The sequence below is a fragment of the Pipistrellus kuhlii genome, unplaced genomic scaffold, assembly GCF_014108245.1.
Source record: "Pipistrellus kuhlii isolate mPipKuh1 unplaced genomic scaffold, mPipKuh1.p scaffold_m20_p_4, whole genome shotgun sequence".
NCBI lineage: Eukaryota > Metazoa > Chordata > Mammalia > Chiroptera > Vespertilionidae > Pipistrellus > Pipistrellus kuhlii.
The window spans coordinates 47,703,592-47,726,920 of record NW_023425540.1 but is presented as its reverse complement, the minus strand read 5'-3'; the positions used below and the strand labels follow the sequence as shown (position 1 = coordinate 47,726,920).

Below are 23,329 nucleotides of genomic sequence, written 5' to 3'. Positions count from 1 at the left end.
GGTGTTTTTTGTAGTCTCATACAAATATAAGGATTTTTTGTTTTATTTCTTTGAATAAATATCATTGGAATTTTGATGAGGATTGCATTAAATCCTGTATGTTGTTGCAGGTAATATGACCATTTTAACTGTGTTAATTCTTCCATGACATGGAATATCTTCCATTATTTGTATCTTTTTCAGTTTCTTTTAACAATGTTTTATAGTTTTCAGTGTATAGATCCTTCACTTTCTTTGTTATGTTATTCCTGGTAGTTTATCCTTTTTGTTGCAATTGCAAATTGATTTTTTTCCTAATAGTTCATTGATAATATATAGGAATACGTAGATATTTTTGTGTGTTCATTTTATATCCTGCAACTTTACTATATTTGTTTATTGCTTCTAATATTCTGTGGTGGAATTTTTAGGGTTTTCTATATAGAATTATGTTATCTGCAAATTGTGATTATTTCACTTCTTCATTTCTATTTGGGTACCTTTTATGTATTTTTCTTGCTCTAGTTAAAACTTCCATTACTATGTTGAATAACAATGGTGAGAGTGGGTATCCTTGTTGTGTTCCTAACCTTTAAGGAACAGTTTTTAGTTTTTCACAATTGAGTAGTGTATTACCTGAGGTTTGTAATTCATGTTGAGGTAGTTTCTTTCTCTACCCATTTTATGGAGTGTGTTAGTCATAAATGGGTGTTATATCCATGGTAAAATACTTGAATAAATGAGTTATTGAATAAGTGAAACATTTCTAACAAAACCCAAATAAACTAGCCAAAGCTGAGCTGAGAAGAGTGGACTCCTATGTAAAGCACTTTGGATGTACAGACAGACCCTCCGTGCTTCATCAGGGCTTTGTCATTCACACATAGTGGCATAGGCCTCAGCCTCCTGTGTTTGCATCTCAGTACCAGAAGAGAACACATACTCTCTCTCAACAGAAGCAGCACTGAGTCACACAGCCTGTAAACACATCTAAAAATGGATGATCACTCTCTTCTTTTTCCTGCTTATTTCAACAGCAATTTTCTCAATTTTTTCAGAAGGTCACCAGCTTGGGGGGAAAAAATGAGGACATGAAAAGAATCAGACCTTTAGTTTTCCAACAAAATCACTAGCATAAAGAAGTAAAAACCAACAGCCAATCAGATGTCAGCAGAAAAGTTCATCCCCTGTAACCCCACTCAAAGCTGTTCACCAACTGCTTAGCTATGCCACCTGCTCACTGTACAGATTGATCTCCCCACACACTGATGACCATCACCTCATGTTCCTGGACATGGACCAACAGGCTTTCCACATTTTATCCATTCCTCACCACCACCATGCTACCATCCTCCCTATCAGTAAATGACCAGGCCTTCTACTTTACAAAATCCCCTCAAATTCCAGCCTCTGAAACCTTCTGAGTTTGTCCATAATGTAGGGTTGCCTATAAACCTATTTTTAGCAAATAAAAATTCAAATGCCCATTTAAGTAAGAATTTCAGATAAACAATGGGAGATGTTTACGTGTACTACAATAATAGTCACTGGTTATCTGAAATTGCTCCTGTATTTTTTCTGGCAACTTTACTCCAAATTATTTGCTCCTGTATTCTGACCTCAATACTTTATAGGAAGATGGTAGTTCTGAAATAAAAATCTGACTCTCTCTATGTGCTAAACTTCGGTCTTTCCACAACACCTTCTAGCATGACATAGAAGATTCCTTATGAACAGGTTCCAGCCAAACCATAGCTTCAGCTTTATCTCCTCTGTATTCCAGCAGAATCGTTTGTGTTTTGTTTTTTTACTCCAGAATGTTTAATGAGCAAAATGTGGGAGTAGTAGAAAGATAGGAGGGGAGAGAAAACTACAGAAGTGAAGCAGAGGGTGCTCATGCTCTTTTGTAATCTCGTTCACCTGAAATCAACCATTCACTGCTTGGGAGAGCATGAAACCAAGACTCAGATAGGTTATGTCAGTTGCAAAGGCTCACACAGCATAGTGGGACCTGAACCCAGTTCTAACTGGTTCCCGGGTGAGCACCCATTGCACAGGCTCCACATTACACAGTAGGAAGCAGGAAAGGAAGGATGCTCCTCTCTTTGTATTGATAAGGAAACTGAGGCCGAAGAAGTAACCTCTGGAAAGGCAGTGATTATTATGGGACTGGCACTGATTGAGACACACATGGTGGCCCAGGGAAAGGCAGCAGAGCCTGGGTCTTAGACTTAGTGGCAGTGCACGTACTGCACCAGCTCTGAGCAGTCCTGGGAGCCATGTGGGCCCTGGGGACAGACAATACAGTGGCCAGGCCTTGGCATGGTGTGTGGCACCATGCTGGACAAGTGGCTGGGGGATTTGAGTCCTTGCTGCTGGAGCCATACATTACAGGGATTGAGGTCCAGCCAATACAAAGGTTCAGTGGCCAGTGGGGGCTCCACTATCCTAGGGAATCTCCTCAGCCTGCACTGAGACCTTTTAAGGGACCCTGGCTTCGATGAGCAGATGTTGGCCTCTATTAGCCATGGTGGTTAAGACCTTTCCATAGAGGAGGAGGTGGGGTGGAGGAAGGGCTTTCGGCCTTAGAAAAAGGGAGATATGGCACACTCTGTGTGCCTTTTATGCTTCTTTAAAAATGTGTTTACAAATATAATGTCTATTTCATGCTTGACATACATATTTTTTTTGGTCAAAAATTGAATTATATTAAGTGAACTGGTAGCATGCCTACTTTTTACATTCAGCAACACATATATATGAAATATCCCGCAAATTACTGGAAAACCACATTTTGAATATTTTTGACACCAATAAGATTTTAATATTTTATTCATATGTGCTTGTGTAATTACCAGTTATCTCTACCATTTTCTCTGGAGAACCGTCCCTGACTTCCCTCCGTACCAGCAGCCTACCCCACCAGCACGCTCTCTAGCAGGTTAAGCAAACTCACCCCTCTGAGTTCCCATGTTCCCCTTGCTATATTTTAATCATCACTGCTGGTCTTCCCTGCCAGCCCAGAGTTACCCTAATTATATCTTCCATTTCTGTATCTAATCCCAGCACAGAGCAATATGTCTCAGACATAGTAGGATACTAATAGCTCAAAAGTTGTGTGATAAGTAGTCCCATCTTTCTTTCCAAATCAAAAATTGTCTAAATCTTATGCCTAATTATTTTCCATTCAATAAAAGTATATTGAACATTACATGGCACTGTGTTGTCGTTCAAAGATGATTAGCCCTGGTTTTGCCCATGATAGTTTGTGTTGTAGTGAGGGAAACCACTAAATCGAGTACATGAATAGAATAGGCACAGTGATGGAGGGCTGTATATAACATGCAGAGTGTGCAGCCAAAAGACATTCGGATCATCCCAGATATATGTGCGTGTGGTGCATAAATAAAGAAAGGGGGTCTAGCTATCTGCAGCCACAGCTCTTATTCCACACGTCAGTTTGTCCCTTTCACCCAGTAACTAACTCCATGTTTGCCTTTAATACTTCTTCAGTTTATTGGTTGTCCTTTTACTCTATCCTCAAACTGCAGTTAAACTTTAAATGGAAAAGATAAAATTGTGGAATTGTAGAAGATGAGTGTTACCTGTACGTGACAATTCAGTTCCCATAGAGAAAGCTGTGAAGGTAAACACTTCTATTTTTAAAAGTCAATTTACTAAGGACTTTCCTCATAGGAACGTAAACTTCTTGCTTTATATCTATTAGGGCTTTAGAATTTAAAGTTAGTGATAGCTGCCATAGAGGACGCTTATAGTTTATCTTATATTTTTGTTCCCCACAATCTTCCAGAATCTCTCCCACTTTGCTCAGATTCTCCAAAGACCCAGAAAAGAATATAACAAGGTAAAGAGATGCTTTTCATTTTTTTTATTTTTATTTTTTTAGAGGATTTCTGCTCCTTTTCTACCCAATAAATTATCTTTGGCATCTTTGAAGGAAACCTTAAGATCTTGCCCTATAAATGGCTGATTGTCTCTTACTTGAACCCCAGTTGACCCCTGCAGTTCAGGAACTCACTGGAAAACCAACTTCTTAAACTCCCCTCAAAGTCTCCCATTGATCCAAAGAATTCACCATTCTAGAATGGTTCTCTAAATGTCCAAAACAAGCATTTATCCATATGTCAGCCAATTTTTCTATTTTTTCTGTTATACTTCCTAAAATCTGCTCCCACAATCTTGTGAATTCTATAATTAAGGAATGAGACTATGAAAAGGAGGGAGAAAAAGGATACCCACAATATTGTTCTCAGTTCTCAGGATAGATGTGTTATCTAGTTCTAGTCCTATTTGTTCTTTCTGAATGATTTTGCATACTGCTCTTTGTAGGTACCCAAAACTCTTTGCAACGTTATGGTGAGGAAGGTAGGATATAGGGCTAGCAGAAGTACCTTCTTAGTTTGTATTACTAGTGTTGAGCACTCGGGGTGGTGGGTACTATTGGCAAATGGTCTGTTATCATGCTTGTGTCTAGTTATTGACCCTGGTTTGGGAAAGCGACAGGAAATTGCAAGTCCTCCATCAACAAACCAAAAGTGGAAGCCAAATGATATGTCTTTATCTGCATGTGAAAAAATGTTTATAAATCAGAACTATTATTGGGTGTCCAATAATCCTGAGAGATTTGTATTTATTAATCATTTTAGTGTTGCATGAAATACAACACTAAACTCTTGAAAGCCTTTCTACCACAGAACTAGAATAGTACTCACAGGTAACCCAACTTCAGTACGCCTTCAAAGGCATCTCTGTCATTTGTTACTGAACTTATTTCATCATTCAAAAAATAATCTTTACTATATCATATCATTTATTTTTAAATTAAAAATATTTTGTTAGCAAGTTTAAATTAAAAAAAAATTCTTAACCAAATTTTCTAAATGAGTTACATTCACATGGGCAGAGCAAAACATCTTTAAAAGGAGTGTTGTCACTACACATTTCCTGTTGGTAGAGGTTAAGAACTCAAACTGAAATTAGAAAGACCTGGGATTAATCCCAGACCTTCTATCTGTTACCTGTATGAATGTACACATTCCCCTAAGCCTCAATTTTCTCAATAGTTATAAGGTTAATAATGCCTACCTTGTTGAGGTCTTGGGAAGATTAGAGACAGTTAATATACTGTATCAAGCATATAGTAAGTGCTCAATAAATGGCAATTAGGCACACAACCCTGTATAAAACAGGACAAGCCAGTGTGAGTATGGAGTTAAAACACAATATAAGTCACTACCTTTCTTGAAGAGTTGTTACCTTGTAAGTACTATTGGAGAAGATGGTTTTCCATGGTCATTAGTCATTCTTGGTTTTGAGGCTGTAGACAAAGACAATAGCATTGCCACAGAAAGATTTCCTGTCCAGCCAGCATGACGCAATGTTTGAGCATGGACCTATGAACCAGGAGGTCGGGTTTGATTCCCAGTCAGGGCATATGCCTGAGTTGTGGGCATGATCCCCAGTATGGAGCATGCAGGAGGCAGCCAGTCAATGACTAATGACTCTCTCGTCATAGATGTTTCTATCTCTCTCTCCATCTCCCTTCCTCTCTGAAATTAATGTATATATGAAATACAACACTAAAGCCTGAAATATAACACTAATATATATATATATATATATATATATATATATATATATATATATATATATATATTTCCTATGTATCGATATATAATCTCCCTGCTATCCTGCTATGTATATGGAAGTCCCACCAGGACCAAAAAAAAAAAAAAAAAGTAAATTTATCAACAAAAAAAAGCAGATGCAGATATTTGAGCAATTTTCTATAGATTAAGGTTCTTGGTAACTGAATTTTACAAAAATACTAGAAACATATGCCATTTCACAGATCATATCCATAAATATTTGAAAGGAACATTTTTCTTGATTATTGTTATACAAATCTACACCATGCACAATGCACAGACACAAAGGCTGCCTTCCCACCCCAGTGAGTGAAAACAGAGCATTTCCCTGAAACCATCACTAAATTGAAAGCAAAATACTTCTTCCCAACAGTCTCACTCTGGACATGAACTAAGAGAAGGGGAAAGGTAAACCTACGCTAGCATACCAGGCCTGGGCACAGGGACTAATTTTAATAAATCAGAATAGGACATGAAAATGTCAGCCTAATCAAGCATTTAAATTTTATTAATCAAGCCTAATTTTTATGAGTGCAAATAATCACTGAAGCTGGACAAATTTGTTCTCGATTGCATCAGAAACATAATTTTAATATTTAATGGACTGATGAATTTAAATAGAGAATTATCTTTATGAAACATGCTCTTCATAATTTGCCATTAAATGAGAAATAGAAAAATCAACATAAATCTTACATAAAGGTTATTTCACTAAATGTTGGTGCTATAAGTATTATAAATGCATTATGCACTAATTTGGCAATCACGCAGTACACTACATAAAGCTGGAATGACGAGTGGACCAGGCACGCTTTTCCGAGAATGTAGAGCTCTTGTGTTGTATTGTGGGAAGCTCACGATAAAATGGGTATGGTGGTTTTGTGTGAGGCTTCATGAACATTCTTTTCATTCAGGCTTTTATGCTACAATTCACCATTCACCACAGACATTCTTCAGCTCAAATGTAGGTCCAAGCCCACAAGGGCTGTCTTTTGTGAAGTGATTATTCTTTACAAAAAAAAAAAAAAAAAGGATAAAAACTATTTTTCATTATTATTTATAGAAAATGTATAAGGGGGGAAAATGAAATTTTCTGACTATATGATTTGTGACATCTAAAACATGCTTCATAATAAAGTTACATTTTTGGCACTATTCTCAGGCCTCAAAATTTCTAGGCACACACACACAAAAAATCAAATTAGCATCAGAATATTTTTCTCTTCAAATGTCCACTGATTCCTCTAACCCTTTTCACAACTCACAGTATATTCTTTCCAATAGGCAGTCACTGTGAATTTTTGTAAAAAGTGAATCAAATCTTATAAATTTTCCTAATGTTAATCTCCAAGATAAATGATTTATTTTTCCCCCCAATCTTATTCTTTAAAGGTTCCTAATGTTTCAAAAGTGTAGCGTTTCCCTGCATTGCATGTGCTAAACTATATATTTACCTGACAAAGAACTTCTTGCCTATTGTGGCTTTAATGCTCCCAGACATATCAGATGGGGCTAGAGCAAAGGGCATTTCTGGGAAGACTGGGGATTGGAGGACATGGTGCTCACAGAGGTCAGAGCAGCTCCTCTTGCTTTGCAGAAAATGTTTTACAAAGGCAATGCGGACTCCTCATTAAACACAAAAAATAAAATTCCTTAGGTAGTTTTTAATACTTAAATATTTCAAATTATGCCTTTTTGTTACAACTTGGAGACTCTGGAATGGAAATTTGATTTTCTATAGAGAGGTTTAAATACCTAATTTTCCTTTTATTTGAAATATGCTTATTATTAATGGAAAAGTGATTTGCTTTAAAATATTAAACTTTATAAAAACAGATGACTTATAAATCTAATGGCTATCTTTTCATTTCATTTGCAAAGCACGTTAAGTAATTCAATAATTTGGCCTTTTGTGTACATTTTGTGTACATTTTTAACCTGAAAAATAATATAGTTTCAAGAAAGCAGTATCATTTAAAAAGCATACTGTAGGTTAATAGTTGACCTATTTTCCCCCAACTGAATTGAATTAATATACAATATCCTAAAAACAATCAAGATAAGAATTTCCCCTGCAAGCAAAAATACAATACATTGTGAAGCCTTTAGATGGAGACATAGTTCAAATAAACACAAGAATTCAGTTCATAGTGCTTTGTGTAAGTATAAGAATAAACATTTAAGAATGCTGAGAAGGAAATACAAGAAATTCATTTAACATGCTTATACTGATCATAGAATTTATAATATATTTAGCCTTTCTTAATGGAAGGGTTTTTTTCTGTGTATTAGGCTGACACTTAAAAAAGTAAAAGGTTATGTACTCTTGGCCAGTAAAGTAAATTCATTGTCCTTGCACCTTACAGCAAAGCATATTATACTGCAAATAAGCATGCTGTTGTTGATGCAGAATACAGGCTGTATGTAATCAGTGGCATGCATCAGAAGTCATCTGATAGTCACATTAAAGCCACATTTCCTATTAAGAATCAGACTAAATTACAACATGGCACTTCCCAGAATAAGCCAAGGAAATGCATTCTGTAAGAAGAAATAATTGTATCTGAGTGTCTCTGTAAAAATCGGGAAGTCTTTTAGCAGTAAGTAATAATGCTTTTCTTTTTAGTCTGCCTTCTTTTGTACTGCAATATATTCAACCTCACTGGCAAGTCTATCACACTAATTATTATTACATCTAGTGGCTCAGTTATCTTGATGACAACTGTGGCTGAAATACTCCAAGGTCAAATTCTTAATAGTGTGAGTCAAACTAAGCAGCCATCATATATGCATTTGCTTTTGAGATATACTCGATGAGACAGTATATCCCAGACAGATTTATAAATCTTAACTATTTTTTTTCAAAAGTGGGGCAAATTATATGTACACAGCATTCATTTTGCAGAAGTTCCCCCTCAGAAATCTCATGAGAAGCAGGTGTCCTGTTCTGAAAATGACAGCATAGGCTCACCTACCATAATCTTATCAACACAACAGTCTTCAGCTCGACCTCCAGGACTTTTAAGAGATGTGAGGTAATCTGAGCGATTAAATGCATCTTCTCAATCCCTGGGATACTTACACGTGTAATAAATCCACTGGCACACAAATGCATGCTCTGCTTGATTTCCGCACACTCGGAATGGAATACGTAAATGGCCTCCAGACCATGTTGAAGAATGCTACTCTCCCCAGATCTTCCACATCTCTAGGGTGGAAATAGGCATTTACTTTGCAATGTATCCAAATAGCGTGTGTGCACATTTGGATGTTCTATGAATATGAAATTAAATATGAAACTTCTTTCTTTTGTGACAGTTTTCTTTTTAGTTTTTTAACAGCACAGTGGCACATAAGGACAGTCATGATTTCTTTAATTTAATATGCTGCTTTTTTATAGATTGTTTGAGTAAAGCTTTTGAATTGTGCAACAGTTCATTCTGGACATAGCAATGCATCTACTAACTCAAAGATTATTTCCTGGGAGAAAAGTAAACATACAAAAGAAACTGGTTAGTGTCAGCTTTGGCTTTTGAGGGTTTGGGGCTTTGCGGCACTCAAGATGAGGGTAACATAACCAAGAGTCTTTGGGCTCCTTTTTGTTTAAAGAGGTATAAATTGGTGGAAGGCTTTATCCCTGTAAAAATCATAATGCATGTTTTAATACTAGTTCATGGAACTTTTTAACCCCCTTTGAAACTTTAGTCTTAAAACTTGCAAGCTAAAACGATATTAAAAAGCAATAAGTAATATCCACTGTTCCATAATGATTTTAATTTGAAATTGACCAAATTCACTTTTCCTCATCCTTTCACTGTCTTGGTCTTTCTTGTCTGCATCCTTCTGGCCCCTCAATTATACATCTTTGTCTGGTGGAATAATTCTAAACATGTCATATTTTTATTCAGATTACCAACATTATTATTAACATTTTCAGCCAGATAAAATTTGATTTCCTTGTAAATTATAGAGTGTTTAGCTATACTGAATTATAATTAAGTCATAATGTTCAAAAGAGCTGCCATACAACTATATAAACTACATAGATTCTACAGATGCAATTTTGTTCCATTTTGAAAATAGATTATTTTCTATGTACAGCCACATGTTATATTTTATACGGTAATGACAAATGTCCAGCAAATATGGACTAGGAAAGGAGAAATTTGCTTTTTAAAATAATGTTATCTGCTTATTCTTTGGGGCTGTAATGTAACTGGCATGCTGCATTTGGGGCTGCCTACGTGTGTTTTTTAAAATGTCATCTTTATTAGTATTACATTCAAGGAATAGTACCAAGAATCAGTTCTTTCAAGACCTTCCTCCAGTGTGTGGCATATAAGTCTGTGACGAGCGACATTACAGAAGGTCATGTCACTTTTAACTGCTTGCATTACATCTTTCTGATTTCCCTGGTGCCCTTCCTTTGTTTGATTAATACTACTTGTTTTCAAGCAAGGTATCAGAAAGCATAATTTGGAAAGAGAATTCTAGAGCCCATCTAAATTATTCCCTCTTAAGAATAAAAGTGGGGGGGAAACCAACTGTAGAAATGTATGTTTTCTAACATACTCATTTTTTTTCTTCACTCTTCATTATTTTCCTTAAGGAAATACTACATATGTATTGTTAGTGAATTATTGCTGACAAATATTTGGGCAACTGGACTTTGTATACTTGAAAACAAAGCCAAGTAGTCATTTTCTTTTTTCATTTGGAGAGAAAAAGCTGGGATTTGACACTAGGATTCTTATTTTATTTGTTTTCCTTAGTTAAGTATTCAACTCTAGCACTCTCTTTCTAAATAATAGGTGTTATTTGAGTTCTCTGGAACATGTTGCAATTTTGTGCAGTCATTAAACGTACTTCGGTGATATATACAGTTTGTTTTTAAAAGCTCAGTTTGCAGTTTCTATATTCATTGCATTTGGCCAGGGCTCGTGTCTTAAAGCTTCTGAGGCACTCTTGCCTTCAAAGGCATCTATTTCATTGGACCATTAAAGCCTGAAAATTAGTTGTGAAAGCATTATCATTTTAATTGGAATCTTTATCCGTGCCTCTACCTGTGCCCTTCTATGTGTTTCTTAATGTTAGTGAAGCATGAACCGGAATTTTGTATGTGATTAAGAACACTGAATATTTTGCCCAGAAAAAAAAAATTAATTTCAGAAAATAATGTTTAAAATATTACTAAATTAATGTCATTTTTATTAATAGCAAACATTTTTGAGTGCTTCAATATAGGAACTTTCCTAAGCACTTTAAACATACCATCTCATTGGATCCTTGACCAACACATGGAATAGGTGCTATTATTATTTCCATTTTCCAAGCCACCCTAAACTTCACCTTAGCAAAATATAAGTGTGGGATACATTCTGAAGCAGCGTGGAGGCATCAGCAGGAAAGCCACCTCTATTATAAATCCTCACTTGTAGATATTTATGGTGTAACATTAAAAGGGCGCTGGAGGAGCACTAAACACAACACAGGGGGCTCTTGCTAACACAACACTCTTCTGCCAAATGTAAAGCAAATGGCTGCATCGGGTTCTTCTGGCTGCACATTTGTGGAGCAATTGTGCATAGCCAATTACCCTCTTGTGAAGGGTAAGAACAGTTTTGGTTTCACCAATGAAGAACCGGAATCTGCAGACCTCTTTGAGTCATTCTCAAACATAAGATTTGCAATTGATTTGTAAAATGTATAAATTAAACTTTTTTTTTGTGTGTGTGTGTGTGTGTGTGTGTGTGTTTTCTGGTTCAGTAATATTTTGAATTTTTGAAAATCAACTAGAAGATATTAGGTGATTGCCCAGTTGGTGTTGCTCAGTGGTTGAATCAATCCATGAACCAGAGGGTCATGGTTCAATTCCCGGTCAGGGCACATGCCCAAATTGTAGGCTCAATCCCCCAGTAGGTGACGTGCAGGAGCCAGCAAGATCAGTGATTCTCTGTCATCATTTATGTTTCTGTCCCTCTCTCCTTCTTCCTTCCTCTCTCTGAAATTAATAAAAACATATTTTTAAAAAAGATAGTGGAGATCTTCAAATCTTAAAATGAAGGTTAAATATTCATGGTTTGTATTTTCAGGCAACTATTTTAAAGTATTTTGAATATTTGCTTTTATTAATCTGCATCTTTGATTAGACATAAGTCTTTCCAGGCCAGTTAGTTCTTCTGTGAGATAAATGATAGGCACTTTACTAAATTGTGTTCAAGGATATGAAGAATAGATGATGTATTCATCAATTCACTCTATCAAATTTCTTGAACACCCACTATGTATCTTACCATCTACTAGGCACAATTTAACACCATGATTCTGTCTTCCTAGCACCTGCAGAATAATACAGTAAATACTAAAGAGGGGAAGCATATCATTCATTCTTAATAACTTTTGAAAGTATTGTGGGAGTTTGTGCAGGAGTAAAAGTATAGTATTTATTTTATTTTTCTTAACATTTTTAATAAATGACTTTGCATGGGTAATTTTTTTTTAGAGTCCATATATAAGTTGAATCACATGGTGTTTGTCTTTCTCTGTCTGGTTTATTTCACTTAGCATAATATTCTCTAGGTCCATTTGTGTTGATGCAAATGGCAAGATTTCATTCTAGTTTATGGCTGAGGAACAAACTTTTTTCTCTCTTTGTCTATCAATGGCCACTTAGCTTGACATCAAAAAAAGAAATAAAATAGGTAAATGACCAATCTTAAAGATTACTTATTCTAAACCTAAAATTTAAAACATCATTTTATTAGAGATAAAAAAAATTATAATAATTTTTTTAAAATCTTGTGAGAGGTGAATTTTTTTCTTTTCTTTTTTTCTTTTTTTTTTTAGAACTGGGTAGGGGTTGAGAGGTTGCTCTCTATTGTTCCACAGTCTGGTTTAAGTTCTAGTTCAACTATTGGGTGATTTCTTTAAATGCAACACATACCAGTATACTGAAATATTGTGATTGCTTTTCCTAAATTTCCATCACAAATAGCCCAATTTAGAATAGCAACTAATTATTGTTGTTTGTATACTTAGGATATGAATACTTAAAATTTTTAGTAAATTAAAAGTCAACATGAAAATTATCTGATAGTCCTAATTTAAAATCTACTGGGTTATAAGCCTCTTTAGAGCTGTCATGAGTATAGATGAATTATCTAGGTGTTCCTCATTTTGTATTCCCGCAGTACCTAGCACTGTGATCCTTGGACAAGGGGATTTATAAGAGTGCTTATGGAGTGGCAGAATATAGTTCTAGAAAGAAGGTCAAGAATTCTTATTTCTTGCTGAGGCTGAATTGCTTTGTATGTCCCAAAATAAGTGTAAACTCTCACCAGATATTGTGTTACTATGGCTTCTTCAGAATGCTGAATGTCCCAATGAAAGACCACAGAATTCTACCATGTGATAAAATATTTAAAATATGACATTAAATTAGGAACAATCTCACAAGCTGTCAGATGCTTTGAGTTATATCAGTTCTGAGGCTTGTGTTTGGGCTATTCTTTTAAAGCAGTTAATGAATTTAGAATATCTGAGAAAAATTACTAGAATAATTGAGATTCCTGACATATTATCTTAGTTTATGTAACTCATTGCATAATACAGTCTTAGTTATTGAAGTTTCCATTCAATAATTAAGCATATTCCTGTTTGTATCAAAAAGCCACGTGAAAGGAGGACTGATAGTCTCTATCTTCTAAAGTTAATGAGCTTTGGGAGAAAGGTTAAAATATTTGTTAATCACTATTCTGTTGAGTTTATTCAGAGATAGAAGTACATACTAGATAAAAAATAAAAATGTCACAAGAATGAGAAATGACATAAATAGAATCATAAAAAATTACCATTTACTTGAATAACACCGCCCCCCTTTCCAATTTTTTTAATTGCTGGTTTCTGTGGAATATTTGTGTGTGTGTGTGTGTGTGTGTGTGTGTGTAAAACTGTAATACAACACCTGAAACAGATTGAAATTCCATTAATAATGGCTGTACACCCTGGCCAGTGGCTAAGTGGATAGAGCGTCAGCCTGTGGACTAAAGTGCACATGCCCTGGTTGTGGACTCTATCCCCAGTAGGGGGCATGCAGGAGGCAGTCAATTAATGATTCTCTTTCAGCGTGGATATTTCTCTCTCTCCCTCTTCCTTCCTCTCTGAAATTAATAAAAATATATTAAAAAAAAATAATGGCTGCAGTCATTCATTTAATGATTGCACAATACTGATTAAGGCAAGCAGAAATTATGTGCAAATCCAAAATTATTGTTCCATTCTGCTGAGGTAGGAAAACCAGGAACCATTTAAAAAGACATGCATGTATACCCACCTATATTATATACATATTACACACATTTGATTATTGAATATATTTCTAATTTTCTTTCAATAATAATGTTCAGTCTTGTAAAATCACAGAGAATTAAAGTTAGCATACAAGGTAAATCATAAAATCAAAAATTAATATAGACTTAGTTAGAACTTGACATTTATACATAAGAATTAAAATTTGAGTCATGCAAAATGTTAGTTTTATGCCATTGATCACCAGCATGAATCAATGAACATAGTTCTTAGAGTTTGCAGAAAAGTAAATTAAAAATAGCAGATCTGCTTTCTGCTTAGTTATCTAGCTCCAAATTTAAAGTGCCTAATTAATACAGACAGAATAGGTAAAAAGGAAATTTTCTGATTTAAAGCATCTCTCCAATTATGTTCATTTACCTTATGCATTATTTTGTATTGTTTCAGTTGTCACAGAATATTTCACACAATGGGGTTCCTCGGCCTGGGATTCAGTGCCCTGGTTTTAATCAATTAAAGGCATGACATTTCCCTCGTCCTTATCTCTAGATCAAATATTCCCTCTCTGAGCTTCTGTTTCAAATGTTAATAAAGTTTTCATTTCCAAAAGGTTCAAAATGACAGAACAAAACTCTCTCTTTTAAGGGCATGAAAACGACTTCTGTTTCTGTCTGCAGGTAGTGGAGGACATGCTAGAGGACGAGGAAGAAGAAGATGACAAAGATGACAAGGTAATTATCTTTCCCGGCACTTGGGTGCCTGGGGATGGGGAAATGTAGACCTGACACTGTTTTCACAGACAGTTAAAAAAGGAGTCGAAGTGTTCAAGTCCAGAAAATTGGACAGTGCTGTTTATCATCCTAACAATGCCACCGCATGTTGCAAAGAGGGAGAGAGGGCTATAAATCCTCTTCGCTTTTGTCCAGAGCTGGGTCAAATATTTTTCTGCTAGGAACAACAACAAAAAAAATAATAATAATTCAGCTTGTCTGGAACTTGATAGCTCGCGTGAAGATAACAGCAGTGACAACTGTTTTTTGAAGGGCAAAAATGTGTCCTATCTTGAGTATTACAAATCAGGCTACACTTTGGGGAAAGAGAGGAGAGGAAAAAAAAATAGCAGGCTGCATGAGCTGAACATGGGTAGTGTCATCTGTAATTTTCGAAAAATTGCTCATCAGAGGAACACGTGTGAGCGGAGGGCATTTAAATAATCCCAGTGCTACTGCCCTCTGCTTAGACTTGCCTTGGAATGGCCCCGTGCTTCCTCGGTCAGGGAAGTGTGGTCAGAGAGGCTCATTTTTCAATTGCTGGTTGGCTTGTGGATGGTGACCACAGTAAATAACAGCCAGTTTCTGGGACTGCTTGGATTGGTGGTCCCCTGGGGAGAGAGGACAACTGGAGGGAGGAATTAGAATGACCTTGCGCCACTGCAGCAGCGGCTGGGGTTGGAAGGACGGCTTTCTGTGGCAAGGAGGAGAGCGATGCTGGTTTACAGTGCCTGGGCAGGTCAAGATCTAAAATGGAAAAAGTCCTAGGGTGAGATTGGGAGGAGGGAAAGAAGCTATCATTCATTATTTCTGTGCTGTGTGGCATCTAAAACCAGATTTTTGACCTTCACCAGAATCTATCTGAATTCTGTTATAGTAAAGCAGTGAAATTTTTTTTGAAGAAATGAGAAAAACAGTGTATCTTCATTTATACCCTTGACCTTTGGTTCCAGTAGAGATGTACAGTTATATTTTAGTTTAAGCTTGTGTGTGCTGGAAGTTAGCATTGAAAATGTCACACAAAAAAATTCACAGTTAACTCCCAAATGATTTTTTTCCCTAATATTAATGCTTACAGGAAAATGGAAACGCACACACACTCACACTTTCTCCCTTCTAATGCAATTTCAAACATTTTAAAAATTGATAGAGCTTTTATGTAAAATTTTTCTTATGTACATCATTTAGTCATTAGTGACATCATCAAATATAAACTAACAAAAAGATTTCTGCAAAAACACCTATGCGCTTGTTTTTAGTGTTAAATAACATGAGCCTACACTTATGGCAATGTGATATGATTTATTGTTAAGGTCAGTGGTAGAGCTGTAGAGAGCCTGTATTTTAACGCAACATGCCAGCTCTGAATCATCATTTCTCTGCTGATAAACACTGAGCTGCCATCCATTTATGGCCATTTTCCCTCGCTTGTTGCTGCTTTATTATTAAAGCTACCATAAAGATCCATCCCGACAGTGGGCGTTTCCCCAGAAATGTTAATAAATGGAAACCCTTAGTGAAGTCTAGTAATTCAGTGTCCTGCTTGAAGTCAGCCTGAATTTTATAGCCAGTTTGTTGGTATTCTATACCACTAATCCCATCTTTATGGTCATTTTTTTAATAGAGAGGATATTAGCTGTGGGAAACCAATAGCACACCTGGTTAACCAGCTTACCAAAACATAGATGCCAAGTAGAATACACCATGGTGGGCATAATAGCAGAGCTCCGAAGTGGCATCATTATGATCCAGTGTTTGGTGGTCTAAAATTGATAGCGCCTTGATAATGCGTTTTTAGATCTAGTTTCCAAAGTTGATTGAAAGGAGTGCTTAAATTACTATGTGAATTCAACTGTATTCTTCTGTACAGAATGCCAACAAACAGTGTGTTTTCCATCTGAAAGGACTGTGAGTTAATTTTCATAAATCCAGTTCTTTATTTGAATGATATAGAAGGAGGTTTCTCTTTTTATTCATAATGCAATTATATTTAAAAATCATATCTGAACAAAAAGAAAATCTAATATAATAACTTATATTTTAGGGGCTTGCATGATAGAGAAAAGAATCTTAGGGTGGATATTTTGAAATACAAAGTTTTTACTCTTAAGAAATGGAAATATGAGAAGGTCCTTCAAGTTTCTGTTTACCAGCTTCCATCTTTTGACTGGCTCTAGTAGCGGTAAATTTTGAAAGTCTTGGCTCTCAGTGTGTCTGAGTGGGAGAAGGGTAATTTCCTACTTTAAAAAATGCATTGGTTCCTCTATGTAAAGTTTGTGTATAGAGTCATGCGTAATGGAATTTCATGAGAAAACAAATGTATTTTTTGCCATACGAGCAGGTGCTGACCTCTCGCTCTCATTATTTCTCTGTTTTCTCATATGGTATAATAGTAGGGTCAGGTCAGTGGGTCCTCTTATAGGATAAAAGTAAAAAAGATTAATAAATGTGCCAAAGCCTCACTTTAATTGAACCTGAAGCATATGTTGCAAGTATGTAAAATATGTCCCAGATGTTTCACCAAGGCCAGTGTCTTGGCTTTCCCTGATTACCACAAGGCAACTATTAGTCCTATAACCTTTGGACTTGGGGGTAAATGGGGTATTACGTGGCACAGAATGAGAGCACCTGTTTTCCATTCAGCAAAGACCCCTGGCAGGCTTTGCCTAAGCCTATCCATATGTTTTCACTTAGCAGATTGTTGGGCGACTATGAAAAGTGTCTTTCTTTAGAGCTAACATTGATATTAGTCACTCACAATGAAAGGGCAAGTCATTGGCTACTTGACAAGGTCCGTGTGGGCATAAACTGAAGTCATTTATTTCATTTGAGCTTGGAGTGTTTTCTCTCAACATAATTATATAGATGGTATAAGAAGTTGAAGCAGACAAAGCTATAATTACTTAACATAGTGGTTTTATAATAGCCTTTCTCTAGTGCTGACTTTAGCACCTGGGAAGACTTTGGTTAAAGTTGGTAAAAGCTAAGTCATGATTTACCTGATTCCCCAGACCTTGAAGTTTTGTACATGATGGCCTTTTGAGTATTTGTATGTGTGTGTGAGTTCTTCCTTTTTACTAAAACAGCTCACCATTATTAAGCTGAGGGTTTGTGATCCTCAGACTTATTCCAGAATCCATGGTTGACATTTATGTAAATCTAAATTTCAATGGCTTTTTTTTTTAAATCCAATTCTATAATTTTCACAAAGGTAGGGAATATGAATTTTTACTGGTGGGTCTTAATTATGAATTATTGACTTGCTGATATTTTCACTTACCTGCATTATGTTAAGCTTTGCTGAAAATGCAATGTTTCCTGGATTAAATCTCAGAAAGACATCATATTGTGTTCTCCATTCCTTTTGCTGTAGAATATTTTTTTCTGCCATCAACCACAAAGTCACAGTTTGTTCTGATTTTTGACCTGACACCAAATCCTGCCTTTGTGGTTAACAGACTATCTCAGTAAGTAAGGCTTAGTAAATTACCTAGGAGGAGCTATCAACAAGCCATTTAATAGTGACTTTCACTCTGCTGTATATAATACAGTGGTCAATCTGCATAATCTAGACATCTAATTAATGAAGATCAACTTTGCTTTTTGTAGCCTAAAAAGTTTAGGCGTGTTCCCCATGGTGTGTCTTATCCTTATAATAGGATCCAGCTGTCAGGAAGCAGAAGGTAGAAGGCAGGTTTTCTTAGGAAAAGCATGGATTCAGATGTGCAGCATTCTACTGTTATTTATTGGTAAAAGATATTAAAATGTCCAAGTACTTATGCTCATATTACTTCTCCTTTACCTTCGACCGTTATGTCAGAGTTGTTGTGTATCAAGAAAGCAGGATGCCATGAATGAAATACATTTGAGTTACTTCAAAATGCACAGATTGTTTGCTTTAATTCTTGAATCCGTGTTTTCCAGTTTGACTCTCCAGCTCAAAGCATGCATAGACATCTTTGCATCTCAAATCAACTGTGAGGGAGGAAAAAAAATGTAACTCTCAGATATGATATGAAAGAAGATTTTGATCTAACAATATGGCATTTTCTTATTCAATGAAATAACTTCATGGTGGGAAAACAGAGCATTGAGACCCACCCATGCTCTAGAACAAAAATGGGATGATATCTGTGTTCCTCACATGTGTTCATTGCTAGGTCATGACATAACTATTCTTCAATAAACAAAAGATTATAGAAAATATCTCACACCAGAGAAATAAACAGTTATATTTCGCAGTCATAGCATAATATGTTCCACTTGTTTATTATATAACTAGAGGCCCGATGCATGAAAATTCATGCACTGGAGGCAGGGGTCCCCTCTGCCCAGCCTGCTCCTCTCACAGTCAGGGAGCCCTCAGAGGTGGGAGATGACCCAGCGATCAAGGGAAGGTGACGCCCCATCATACCTCTGCTGCTTCCACTGCCAGCAGCGCAAGCCTCAGCTGGCACTGGTTACCTGAGCCTTGGGCAGCTGCCATCTGGGCGCCGGGGGTCTGAGGGCACTGGGGAACTAAGGAGGGAGGCATGCAGGGTGGGCCCGACTTTGCCACACACCTGCTATCTCGGTAGGGCTAAGGGGACTGGGTGCTACCATCTTGTGACTGTGGACACTGCCATCTTTGAGGGTGGGACAGCCAATTAGCATATTTCCTCCTTATCGACTGTAGGTGCTACCATCTTTGTGATGGGCGTGAGGGTCAATTAGCATATTCCCTCTTTATTAGATGGGATTCTGCTCCTGTGTGAGGGGAGCATGGGCAAGCAACCAGCCCCGTGGGCTCTTTTCCTTTGTTGTCTCCTGTGTAGAAGAACAAATAAGAAAATTGGCAAAAGGTGGGGATGGGGCCATTCCTTCTTTTGGGTACCTGTTGGTGCTTAGACCCATTGAGGTGACAGCCCACTGACCTTGAGAAATAGAAACACTCAGCTTAATGCACTAGTAGAATCACAGTAGCATTACAGCCGAAGGATACCTGAGATAGGTAGGCATCAGAAGGCTGGAAGGCAATAGGTGTTCTGTCTGCATATGTGCACTTTGCATTCTTGTTCTGGCCTCACCTAGCCGAATCCTTAGGGAGAGGTTCCACAACACTGTGACTCTGGATAGGGTATCAGGGGAAGTTTCCAGTAGGATTGAGATTCAGTTGATATCGTAGCTGGTGCGAGCCAGACTCCTCAGCAGAAGTCTGGGGATAGGGGAACCCAGTTGTTTCTCTTCCAGGACTCCCTTCAAAAGCCAGTGGAACTCAGACCCCATGAAATCCACTTTCCTCCCAGCATCCCTGACACTCGGCACATCCCAGCACATTTTCTCTCTGCCTCTCTCTAGTTGAATCTAGTTTTAAAATGAGGAATTGGGGTTCAGCCAAACTCAAGTGAATTGCCAAAGGTAATATAGACACTAAGTGGTAGAGGCAGGACTAACACTAAGTTTGGCATCTTTACCCTTCCTTGAGACTAGGTTTTCCATGAGGGGAGGGAGGAATCACAGTACAGATGCAGAAGACCTCAAGCATGATCCTTAAGAATTTTGGTATTACAGTCAGGGAACAACCATCAGTCCCACTAGGGGCTGTGTACTTCTGATTTCTACTTCTTACTGTTCCCTGGCACTTCCAATCCTTCCTCACAATACTAACTGAGGGGGAGAGGGGTGATAGGCAGAACAATAGCCCCTCAAAGATGCCCTTGTTGTAATCCTTGGAACCTGTGAATATGTTACACTGCATGAGGAAGAGGCATTGTGGTGGCAGCTGGGATGAAGATTGCTCATCAGCTGACCTTACCGTTGGGAGATTATCCTGGATTATCTGAGGGGAGCAGATCTAACAAATGTCCTTAAAAAGGGAAGAGGCCATTAGAGTGCCTGGCAGTTGAGGGCTGCTTGCACACCTGTGGCCAAAACCAATGCTCAGGCCCTCAGAGCAAGGAGGACAGGCTCTGAAATACCTGGATGAACTGAAGGTGGAATTCGCCCAACAACTCCTCGCCAGAGTGACAGGTGGGACCAAGTTCAAGCTCTCCAAGAGCTGAGCTGTTTGCAAGCCCATTGCCCTTGTTATCACTCTGGAAGAGAACCTTAGAAGTTCTACAAGCCCCATGTCTGTGGCCCAAGAAAGTGTGTGCCCTGCATCGTATGCTCAACAAGCACAGCACCCAGGATGGGCAGGGAAAGGTGCAGCTGTTCAGTGCACAGGGCAGAGTGCACTTCCAAGGCCAGAGCCAGGGCATTATGAAAACACAGACTGCCTGGGGTGGGGTGAGGGGGTGGTGAGTTGCTGTATTGGCTTTGAAAAGGAAGGAAGGGGTCACAGGCCAAGAATGTGGGTGCCTCTACCACGTGAAAAAGGCAAGGAATGCTTTCTCCCCTGGAGCCTCCAGAAAGAAATGTCGCCCTGCCCACATCCTGATGTTAACCCAGTGAAACCCAGTTCCAACTTCTGAACTGCAGACCAGTTAACCGTAACACATCTGTGTTGTTTAAGCCATGGTAATTCGTCACAGCAGCAATGGGAACTGATGCAGGGGCCTTCCAGGTGCCTTTTCTAGACTTCTCAAGAAAAGATGACAGTGTAAAGCATAGATCTGAGCTGCTGATTTTTCCTTATTATTCCTACTCTTATACATATCTGTGGCTACAGGTTCTTCATTGAATATAAGAGCTAAAAACAGTATCTAACAAGTCGAATATTTTTTTTACAGATTGCTTCCATTTTTATTCTAAAACCTTGTCCCAAAATGAGCGTAGGTTAGTGCTTATCTCCAGTGCAGCGGGCCCCTTTAGATAGCTTTATTTCTCAATAGAGGAATTTCACTTCCTCACATCATTTATTCTGTTCCTTAAAATGATTCACTCTACAAAGCGCCAACGCAGAGGGTTTTTGCCTTATTTAGACTGCAAACACTTGGAGAGTCTAAAGACAGCTATAGATGTCCTCCTCTGAAGGAAACACATAAAACCATGCATACAAACTGTTGAATACCATTTTTGTAATGGAAATTGAATTATTTTACAAAGACAATAAAGTGTCTTTTAAAGGCATTTTCCTCTTAACACTTATCACCTTCCTCAGGATGTTATGCCTGAGATAAATGCAAATTTTGTAAGTAAAAAAAGTAAGCCTCTACAAGAAGGCTGATGTTTGGCTTTGATATTGGAATTATGGAGTGGTTTTTGACACAGCAATTGGCTTGTTTACTTTGTACACCTGTGTGAACAGGACTTTTCAGCTTCATGGCAGTAGGGGTTGGAAACACTGACTTGGCACAGGAAACGGCCACAAACAACATGGGAGCCCCGTGGCTTTATTAGAGGAGGACTAGACATGGTGGGACTCTTGGAGTTCTCCAGAATCCTTGTGGAATCCATACTGTGTCAGTGAGATCATCCTTTGAAAAGTCTGCTTCATTAGTGTGCTACATTAAGTCTTCTAACAAGGAGTAAGTATTCATGGTTTCATGTTAAGATCATTGGAGGCAGAATTAGCATTCAAACAGTTCTGTCTAATGGTTCCAGCTGTCTATGAGTTTCCATCTGTAAACAAACTGACGATGTTTGTCACTCCTTGTTCTAGTTTGCCAAAGCACTTACCCAGCCTTGGAATGTTCAGGTGGCTATCTGCCTCTGACATGCCCTTCCAGCACGACAGTCAACTAAAAGAATGTAAGTGGAAAAATGTACCTAGATAATCTGGCAAGAATATCCATCCAGTAAAGCAGACTAAAAATGGACTTCTTCCTGTTGGATTATTCTGATGATTGGATTTTCTCTGCCTCAAAAGAAAGCAGAACTTTTCATGTGAAGGGCAACCAAATGCTTCACGACAGGTCCTCTGGAAAGCAAGTTAATTTCCGTATCACAGCAGTGAACTTCCTCCCCTATTCCCATTTCTTGACAAAACCTCTCGAAATAGCAGCATGTCAGCCCTGGCTCTCAGGAAGTTGACAATGTTCATAGGAATAGACACGATTTTTTTCAGGGTTGCTGGCAGAGTCGTTGACACCAGCTGACACCACTGCATGTTGAGATGAGGAGCATGTTTCTTCACCAAAGCAGCAGAACCAGATGTGTTGCCAAGCATCACAGATGCTCCATTGGAGCCCTGAGTGCCAAGATTTTTATTCTGCCTGAAAGTTTGTTTGGCAAAGAAATCCTTCACCATGTTAAAGACATTGACTCTGCAGATTCTAAAGGAGTTCATGAAATAGGAATTCTTTGACTGTAATAAGTTGGCTATGCAAATAGAGGAATCTATTTTCATCAGGTTACATGCAAAAGAGAAATATTAAATGTCAGAAATTCTCATAGTGTTGACATCATTTGATGAGAACACAACTTCAAATGTGCACTTCACCGAAATACTTTCAGTGGCATGTGATTTATTTTTCTTGGTGATATGCTGACCCCCCCCCCAAAAAAAACCAAAAAACCAAAAAATTTTTAACACAAGTCTTTTTTTCTTAAGGCAAATCCAAAGCCAGGTAAACTCTGAGTTTTTAAAAATCAAGATGTTTTTGAATTTAAAAAATCCACTGTGTCTAATAGATTTACAAAGTGCAAGGCAGTGAGAGAGAGGTCTTCCTTCAGTTTTATTGG

At 37.6% G+C, this 23,329-nt stretch overlaps 1 protein-coding gene across 20 annotated transcripts in view; it reads left to right on the top strand.

Moving 5' to 3' along the window:
* Nucleotides 1–23,329, top strand: part of MCTP1 (multiple C2 and transmembrane domain containing 1) — a 422,741-nt gene that overhangs the window by 340,680 nt on the left and 58,732 nt on the right. For all 20 annotated transcript variants that reach the window (XM_045571756.1, XM_045571752.1, XM_045571743.1 and 17 more), the window contains one exon: nt 14,633–14,686. In XM_045571756.1, the coding sequence (XP_045427712.1) occupies nt 14,633–14,686 (54 nt within the window). The remainder of the gene's footprint in view (nt 1–14,632; nt 14,687–23,329) is intronic.